The sequence below is a fragment of the Apium graveolens genome, chromosome 4 (assembly GCF_009905375.1).
Source record: "Apium graveolens cultivar Ventura chromosome 4, ASM990537v1, whole genome shotgun sequence".
In the NCBI taxonomy this organism is placed as follows: Eukaryota; Viridiplantae; Streptophyta; class Magnoliopsida; order Apiales; family Apiaceae; genus Apium; species Apium graveolens.
The window spans coordinates 61322159-61331933 of record NC_133650.1 but is presented as its reverse complement, the minus strand read 5'-3'; the positions used below and the strand labels follow the sequence as shown (position 1 = coordinate 61331933).

At 34.4% G+C, this 9775-nt stretch overlaps 2 protein-coding genes across 2 annotated transcripts; one reads left to right on the top strand and one right to left on the bottom strand.

Moving 5' to 3' along the window:
- The first annotated feature begins 706 nt into the window (after positions 1-706).
- Positions 707-4755, top strand: LOC141718011 (uncharacterized). Its single transcript, XM_074520340.1, has 5 exons — positions 707-805; positions 1933-2140; positions 2226-2298; positions 3570-3735; positions 4530-4755. Exons 2-5 carry the CDS (start codon positions 1975-1977, stop codon positions 4632-4634), a joined length of 510 nt encoding a protein of 169 aa, XP_074376441.1. The 5' UTR covers positions 707-805; positions 1933-1974; the 3' UTR covers positions 4635-4755.
- Positions 4756-5656: 901 nt separating this feature from the next.
- Positions 5657-8668, bottom strand: LOC141716748 (protein LYK2). The gene has a single exon (XM_074518934.1). The coding sequence runs from the start codon at positions 7930-7932 to the stop codon at positions 5896-5898; it is 2037 nt and encodes a 678-aa protein (XP_074375035.1). The 5' UTR covers positions 7933-8668; the 3' UTR covers positions 5657-5895.
- Between the last annotated feature and the right edge of the window lie 1107 nt (positions 8669-9775).

The following is a 9775-nucleotide window of genomic DNA, read 5'->3' as shown; positions in this document are numbered from 1 at the left end:
TGGTTTTCTAATACTCCCTCCGTCCCTCCCAAATGTTTACATTTGGGTGGGGCGTGGAGTTTAAAAAAAATGATAAAATAGTGGAGAAAAGTTGAAAAAATGAGTAAAGTAGTGGGACCGATTAATATTATATATATAAAGTGGTTATAGTGGAGGAAAATAGTGGATGTAGTTAATTTAAAAATTATAAAAACTTTACTATTTTTGGAAAGTTTTGAAATGTAAACAATTGGATGAGACATCCCAAAAAGGAAAGTGTAAACAAATGGGAGGGACAGAGGGAGTATAAATTGGTGAAAACTTGTCATTTGTTGAATGTAATAAAGATTAAAACCATTATAACAAGTAGAAAACCATTATAACAAGTAGGCAATAACACAATATCATAACTGGTCAATGAGAAAAAAAAAATAAATTATGTAAACAACAATTGAAAATTCATATATAAAATATGTAATGATTTGTATGAAAAAGATATGTAATGGTTTGTATAAAAATGTATATTTATTATGAAAATGATATGTATTTTTATAAAAATATTTTTGAATTTGAGTATTTTCCAAAAACCCCCTAATATTTACTAGTTCACTTATATATAAAAAAAATATAAATCTAATCAATTATCATGGATAATTAATGCTACAGTTGTATTAACTTCTTGTTAAAAATTTAAAAGGTGGGATATATTTGACCAGTCGTTCTATATCTATGATGGGCTCCGTTAGCCCCAAGTCTTGGCCTACAAATTTTTTATTGTCTTACTGCTACACATCTTATGCGAAGCTCCCCCCTGTCTATGGAAAACGTAAGTTCACTCTCTTCTGTTTCAATATCTAACTAATCCATCTCCTCTCTTTTTCATATGAATTTGTGTTTTACGTGTATTAGTTTACTCTCTCTCTCTCTCTACCCTCGCTCTCTCTCTCTCTCTCTATCCCTCTCTCCCTCTCTCTCTCTCTCTCTCTCCCCCTCCCTCGCTCTCTCTCTCTCTCTCTCTAAAAAAATTAATAAATGTATCCGGTTTGGTTCTAGACTTCAATTTTTTATTTATTTATACCAAGTTCTTATTAATTGTGTTTATGATTGCAAGCTAGCTGGTGCAGATTTAATTACATTTTAATATTTGCGTTTAATTTGTTTGTAATCTAGTAATAATACTTTGTTTAACTCAACTTTGAATTGGAACTTTTGGAGGTTCTACTAAGTTAAAGACTATTACTTTTTGCTGTTAATATTTACTGTATGTGAATCATAATAGCAGCATTATTCAGATGCAGTGCTTTCTTTACTATGAGTGCGGTAGGACACCAAGTAAAGATATGAAAGTATACGATTAACATGATGAAATGATAAAACTGAGGCCTGAGGAATATTTACAATACTTGCATAACTAAATAAAAGCCAATTTAGCTTGGAAAGGTAGACAGCTGATAGCCTGATATACTCTAGACTTTCCTTAATTATAATGAAAAAGATCCTGAATCCATGATGCTTACTTAATTCCCCATTATAACCTTAAATTATGTGTTTTTTTATCGAACCAATAAAATTCATGGGAAAAAATATAAGAAAAAAACTTTCTTGTTTTTTTTTCTAAATTAAGTTTCGGGGTGTCGTATTGATAGTTTTTGGTAATACCAGGATCAGGAGGCTTTCTGATGAATAGGATTTCAAAACAGTTCACATTTTAAAAAAAATAAATTAGATGGCCGCCACTTTTTCACCTAGTTATATCCTACTGTAATACTTCATACATGGACACATTCTTGTAGCTTCTTGCATTTTTATTAACCTGGTTTGATAAATGATATGAATGCATGCTTTATTGATGGATACACATGGAGCAGTATATATATATATATGTATGTATGCATATTATCCTCTGAACAGAATGCCAGTATCCCTTATCTTTAAGTCAACTCTTCTATGCAGATATCCTCCCTTTTAGTTTAGTACTTCTTCTGTATCAAGGATATGAATAGACTGAATTTTCTCTGGAATGTCTCAAAAAATTTCTTCACATGTGGGATTATAGGCCTTACTGTATTAGATCGTTATATCAGTATTGTCCCTATTCGAGGTGGTTCTATGTCTCCAACATTTAATCCCCATTGTAGCACTTCTGCGAAAACATATTCAGGTAAAGCCTTTAGAGTATTCAGTTTCAAACTCACCTCAGTGATTAGTTGTTTTTGCATAATATACTGAGTTCGCTTTTTTCACAGCTGACCGTGTATTGGTGGAGAAATTGTGCCTGGATAAGTACAAGTTCGCACTTGGTGATGTTGTAGTTTTCTGGTATAAATATAGAACTGTATTTGGTTATCATTTTTATTTCTGGCAGCAGCAATGAAATGTAAATTATGATTACAAGCATGCTTTGCTATTAATAAACTAAATTCTTAGCTTCTGATTGTGTATTGCATATCATATACGTCTGTGTTGTAATAAAATTACATATGGAAGTATGATATTGGTCTAACAAGTGTATTTTGATGACACAGTTTTACACTAGAAAATTAGCATATTAGGAATTATCCAAAAAACATTTATTGATGTGTGAATGTGTTTTTGTCCATCTCTTAGAGCAACTCCAAATGTTACACTATTCTCCCTTCTAAGTCATATTTTAACAAAACTAATACGGAAATCATCTCCAACACTCTCCTTGTGCCTCCCTATTAATTTTAAATCTTCAAAACATTCCTCTTTATTGAGGAGCATATAATGCCTTCTCAGCCAATTTTATATTAGTATATAGTACTTCCCCTCTAAAATATGGTCACTCCCTCCATTGTTTGCAGTGCATATAACTATTTTTAAAACAAAAAGAATTTAATTGAGGAGGATTGTTGGAGTTGAATCATGAGAAATGACTTAAGAGCAACTCCAAGAGACTCTTAAGTTGATCTCTACAAATATTATAATCAATAGACTCTTAACTATTTAAGAGGGAAAAATTTACTCTTTCTCCAACAATTCTCTATAATTCACTCTCTATTTATATTTATATTCTTTCAATTGAATGAAAATGCTACATGGCAAAATCCAAGTGCATGAACACATTATTTATCAATATAAATTGAATGAGGAAAGGTCAGGAGCTCCTCACTAGTGAGGAAGGATATAGAGATCCTAAATTTTTGAGGATAACTTAGGAAATTGTTGGAGATCATTTTCATGTCAAAATCCTCAAATTTTGACTTGGGAGGCTATAAAGAGGAGTTGTTAGAGTTGCTCTAAGAGTACATACAATAGTAATTTATTTAGGAGTTTCTCAAGCAACTCTAGGAGTTGCTCTTATCCAATATCTATTATAAAAATGCTTCACGAGAGTATACTATGATTGGAGAATCTGCATTTCAATCAATTGCATTGTTTTGGGAGTTTTGTTTAATACCAATTATGTTAGAAGTAGAAAATATGATCCCTTTTATATGAATAAATATTTAAATTAAATTGCTGGACCATCTCATGTAGAAATTTATGAACTCTCTATACTGAAAGTTTAAGTTTTTTTCCAAATTTCTTGTGAATTATGATTGTTCTACAGTTTCCATCTTTTGCAGCGCCCCCAGTAATCACAAGGAGAAATGTGTGAAAAGAATCACTGCATTGCCAGGTGACTGGGTCAGTTCACCTTACTCCTATGATGCTGTGAAGATTCCAGATGGGCATTGTTGGGTTGAAGGAGATAATACGGCTTCTAGTTTAGATTCAAAATCCATTGGTCCGGTAATGTTTCCAGTATCCATATCATCTATGTTTCCAGTATCCGTATCATCTATTTTTCCAGTTTAAATTCAAAATCGTAACTTCTGTTCTTTGAAGAAAATAAAGATAATTTGGGTAACTATTGGGTTATGTAGTTGAAATTAGGTGTCCAATTAATGACCAAACAGTCATGGGTTCGACTCTCTTATCTGAAATGTAGGGGGTTATTTTCTGGAAACAGTCTCTATTCATGTAGTAGTAAGGCCGAGAACACTGACAGGCTTCTTTATGCATGTCATATTTCTATGTAGTGGCGGAAACAGAAAATGAAGGAAGAGAGGGGTGGGGGGAAATGAATTGTTTGGAATGCATTGATTTACTGTCAATGTATAAGTATATAATTGATATGCTGAACAAAGGTTATTATTGCTCGAGTAACATGAGATGTAATCTAAATTTTATTCGGGAACTTGTAATTTATGTTTTGTATGTGCCTGCCTGTACATGGTTGTACTTGATGATAATAAAAAGGGGTGGGGGGGATTTTTTGGAATGCATTGTTAACTGTCTATGTAAAAGTATTTAACTGATGTGCTGAACAAAGATTTTTATTGCGTGAATAATATGAGATGTACTCTAAATTTTTATTAGTGGACTTGTAATTCATGTTTCTTTTTCAAGTATGTTCCTGTAGTTGTAGTTGATAATACTACGAAATTTTTCCTATAATTTTGCTAGCTTACCATTGATTAACTAGCTTAATTTACTACCTTAGCATCAATTAACTTGCTTGAAATTTCTTTTGGAAATCGCAGGTCCCTTTAGGTTTAATAAAGGGAAGGGCCACCCACATTATCTGGCCGCCACAAAGAATCGGTAAAGTTGAGCAAACAATTCCCAATGGTAGATTTGACTTCTAAATAATGTCATTTGGTTTCCTGTTGTACACAAAGTGGAGTTGTCGTTCTAATTTAGATCTGTTGGATCTGTTTGAAAACGATTTTTTTATTGCAATGATAATTGAATGATTCAATTCATCTAGTTTTACTGTTGCCCTAGCTCAACTGTTACCATTGCATTTATTTTCTTGATTTTTTTTCGATTTGTAAACAATAACCGTATTAGGTACAATTTGGAAGCCTTAAATATTTATAGAGTATATCATATGCCTTTAATTGGCTGACTCTATCTTTAAATGCAGTACTAGTATATTACAAAATCAAATATTATTTACACAACAATTGCGTATGAAGTATAGATGCGCCAGTTCTAACTATGTCAGCATCACCTCAATGAACAACACGAGTCTAAACCCCACACCTAGCTGAAGTATTTTCCCCCTTGAATGCATTCTAAAGCTGTGTGTTTCAACTTTTGAGTATAAAAATTGTCTTCTTGGAGTATTTGAGGTCAAAAAACTTCAGAATGTGGTATTTTTCATGTAGTTGGACTTTGGTAAAAATCAATGTGCATAACTTCCAAGTAAAGATAGAAGTTAATTAGAACGATAACAATCTAATTTGAAAATATGTTTTTACTTCCAGATTGTAGTAACCAATTTACTGTACGAAGCAGAATTCTTAAATGTTTTCAGAAGAACTAAATAGAGAAGCATGTTCTGCTAGTGTAAATTTACCACAACCACAACTCAAACAACAATTATGATTAGCAGTGGCAGGACCTGACACCACATTATACAATTACTAGCCTTTTTTCTGTCAATGAATTGTCTATAAGCTACATCAGAATTGAGATGACCAAGATTTGACTAATTAGTCTTTTCAGTTAAACGGAATCTTGGTAGAGTGTCAGTCACAGACTAGGATTGCTAATCTAAGCTTATAGTATAACAAAGCATTAAAAAATAAAGCTCCTAAAAAATGTTTAAACTAATCATCCTTCATACTTATTTCAAAGGAGATGGTGTGTTGTGCACAGAAATTACCCCTGCACCTACAAGTAGAAAATGTAGCTCAAATACCCCGGTTTTGAGAAAATATTATGCAATACTCTTTATTGATGGCCAAGTGAATTATTTATTTATTTGACATATGGGTGACATGAAGGAAATATGTTTAAACTTACTAAACGGCATGCACAATGTAGTAGAATTGTTGAATCAATGTTTGGATATATATTTGGAATCCTGAATGCCTCTATGGGTCATGGGATATACTTGATTCACATATTACTACCAGAGGCCTTTACAAGAGGTTTGCAAGAACTTTCACAGGTTGTGAAATTCTCTCCTGATGGTAATTCTTCAACCAATCTAGATAGCTTCTCTACAATTTCTCCAGCGTTGGGTCTTAAAGATGGGTCTTGGTCGACGCAAGCCCTTGCAAGGTTGGCTAATGTGACAGCTTGATCAAATGAGTAATTCTCATCCAGCACATTGTCCATCCACCCCCTCAACTCCTCTGCATTCTCTGACTGTAGAATCAAGTTGATTCTCTGTGACAGCAGAGTAGTCCCCTCTCCTTTCTCAGTTCCCCTGGTGACAGGTGGTTGGCCCGATAAAATCTCAAGCAAAACCACCCCATATGCAAATATGTCAGTGCTCGGAGAAGGTGCACACTGGTGAAGGAGCTCAGGTGCCAAGTATCCTTTATTCCATGACACAGAATGGCTTGAGCAAGATACTTGATTTTGATCACATGTGTCATTTTCAGCACATTCAGCCATCCCAAAATTCCCAACCTTCGCATTGAACTCTTCATCAATAAAGATGTTTCTAGTCTTTATATTTCTGTGAAGGTAGCAAGGATTCATTATTTGGTGCATGTACTGTAAAGCTGTGGCCACGTCTAGGCAGATCCTTAGTCTTTGATTCCATGTCAAGAAACAATAGCAGGATGAAATGAACTGGCTCTTCATAGCTAAACCACCATGAAGCCAGTCTTTTAAAGAACCATTTCTAGCATACTCAGAGACTATAAAAGAATCTGGGCCTTCGGTTTCGCATGTACCAAAAAGCCTTATTATGTTAGGATGACGATGAACTGCATCATGAAAAAGCCCGAATTCAATCTTTGAAACATTCTCCGTCTTTGTGCACTTTATTGCCAAGTTCTTGCCATTTAAACGACCATGAAATACAGAACCCTCAATAAGATTACTTGAACTGAAATCCGTGGTGGCTTTCTTCATCTCCTCGAGTGTGTATGTGTCAATCATCATCTTATGTGCTGTTGGTTCAATCACCTGGCCATCAATTGTATCTTGGGACCCTTCGAAAGAGACCTTTTTTTCGCTGATTGTCCGGACACTTAGACTCAGCTGCTGCAGCTCCACATCTCCGTCCTTTGCTAAAACTTGCTGCTTCTTTCTCCATTGCATCATAAAGAATGCTGCGGAAACTGCAATAAATGCTACAAATACAGCTCCACTAACAGCAATGTAAGCTCCAACCTTCCACATTTTCGATGACTTTCTCTTGTGTTGATTTATGCAAGGATTGGTTTTTGCTGGAGAACCCAAAGTTGGATGTCTTGGTTCTGCTAGTGAACCAAGTGCAGGCTTTCCATGTAATGGAAGCAAAAGAGTTGACACAGGCTCTAAAATTTGCAGCTTGGTAAAATTTTGTCCTGATCTATTATTAGCTGAAATAATAGCCTCTTCTGAAATATTAAATTTAGTGGCTAAACTTGAAACTGTATCGCCCCTAATTACAGGATAAGACACTAGATTTGTGTTTTGTCCGATTACATTTAATGGACATGCACATCTTAACGGAATAAACAGTGTGTGTTTTTCTCCTAAATCCCATGGATTTATACTTGGATTCTTCTCCTTCATGGCTTTACAAGCTGTCAGGCCTTCCAGCGCCTCTGATATACTAAAAAAACTTTCACCTTTAACAGTAGTGTGTGTGAATTCTGCACTAAAGATGCCGCCTTTGCATTTACAATCAAGTGGGATCAATAAAGGATGTTCTTTTGGAAGAAACTCTATGTTAGCAGACAAGTCATTCACTTCCGCTAGAACTGACCGGTTAATCCCCATGTAAAAGCTGAGATTGGAAATGGATGAATAATATGCATTTGTATGGAGAATAGCGTATGTTTCACACTGATTTTGTGCATCATTTCCATGGCATTGGTAGCCAGAAGCATATGTTGAATTTGTATCACAATTTAAGAAGTTCTTTTCAAGTGCAAAGGCAAGAAAAAAGATGGAGCAGAGTAGTAAAGCTCTTAGTTTCAGGTTACTGAACATGGTTGAAACTATATGCACGAACACATGGAACAGCTAGTAAAATAGTAAGATTACACTATGAGAGAGAAGGTAGAAATATTTTTTGGATCTCTACAAAGGGGAATGGCTGGTCATGGACAGGATCCTTGGAGTTAAAAACTTGTAACTCTATATTAACACACACAGACAAACCAAGATGACCTCTAGTTTGTGTAGGCAACTATCCTTATCTTGGTTTCTGATTCAAGAGGCCATAGCTGAGTATGATAAGCCACTTCATATGTTTTTAACTGTATTATATAATCTTCTTGCTACTTTAAACTCTTAGTATAATATGCACATCCACTAAGATAACAGAATGAGATGTTTAAATAATGAATTAGAGTTGCTCACACACAAATAAAACATACATTCATCAAATTAATACACATGCTAATATCTATGCAACTCATGTGCTATGCAACTTGAGGCATGATTATGCACAACTTTATTTTGAAGGCATATAAAATACTGGTCTGGCACACGTGGACGCTTACCAGTGGTCGTGGACGTGCAATTCAACATATACAACTGTGCATTTATGCATGACCATGTCACAACATTCTTCAAGAATATAAAAATTAGAGATAATGCTGCTATTGAAAGTGATAAGGAAGAGGGTACAGAAATGAAAGATTGGATCAATGTTGATGAGTTGATGAGACTTTTGTGTGATGGAATGTTTATGCATAGAATAGAACTAGAATATGAAACCTAAGGAAACATTCATAGTCTAATAGGCCATAGATAACCTAGGTTGACAAGCACCAATATCACAAAGCAAAAGTTACACAGAAGAAAATTCCAGAGATGTTAATAAAGCTAGAAAAAGGTTTAGGATAAACTAAATTACTGTATAGTTTGCTTATCAGTAATACTTCTGCTGTTAGTATCGATTCAATGTTGGCAATTGTTTAAGAAGCAAATTCGCATTTGGAGTGAGAAAAGTCTGTCAGACAATACAGAGAATAAATTACTGTCAACTTCCTAGTTAGTTACAAACGTTACTGCAGTTTTGCCGACCTTGACGCATAAATCTAAGATAAACCACCCCTCCAAGCTGGACTTATGGCTCGAAGAGTTTGCACATGCAGGTAGCAAAGCAGAAGCATGTGATTGCCACTAGTATCTCATAAAAAATGTAGGTAAAAAAATAATTACAGAAAATACATATAAATAGTTGAAAGTACTATAATGAAGGAACAATAGACTGAACTGTGGGACTTGATAAGGTCCCTTTGTCCAGAATACACTATTACAGTTGTTACAAATTCAGGCAGTTTGTAGAAGTAGGTGGTGTGTGTCTACAAATAACTGTCTTCCACTTTGATACTCTAGTGAATTTTGTTAACTTTTAATTTTTATACACAGTCCACGTATTTTTCCTAATTAGCCCTTTCTTATAGAATGTTTAGAGAATTGGTAGTGGAGTTGTAGTTTAAAGCACAGGTTGCAATGTAGATACAAATATATATTGGGAACAAATACACCTACAGATATTAGAATTAACTTCCACAAATTGTTCTTCTTGCCCTTAAAACAGGTTCTCTTTGAAAAATAAAGTAAAAGTATTGTGCATACCTAGCTTTCGTGGTTGACGTGGGAGTCTTGTGCACTTGATGCGACTTTATGTGTAAATGAAAATTTAATGTAGTGTGTCACGGATGATGCAATCAGGTTAGCAAGTAGATTAACAAATTGTGGTCTTTGATTGGAAGATGAAAGTGGAAGTTGACTTGTCTTGAACCAAGCTAAAATTGAGTGATAATGGGATTGCACATATCCAGAGAGCTGGTTAAAGGACATTTATAAACTCTCATCGGAA

Coding starts and splice junctions, on each gene's coding strand:
- LOC141718011 (XM_074520340.1), top strand. CDS start 1,975: ATGAATAGACTGAATTTTCTCTGGAATGTCTCAAAAAATTTCTTCACA. Junction 2,141..2,225: donor TTCTGCGAAAACATATTCAG/GTAAAGCCTTTA, acceptor CTTTTTTCACAG/CTGACCGTGTATTGGTGGAG. Junction 3,736..4,529: donor ATTCAAAATCCATTGGTCCG/GTAATGTTTCCA, acceptor TGGAAATCGCAG/GTCCCTTTAGGTTTAATAAA.
- LOC141716748 (XM_074518934.1), bottom strand. CDS start 7,932: ATGTTCAGTAACCTGAAACTAAGAGCTTTACTACTCTGCTCCATCTTT.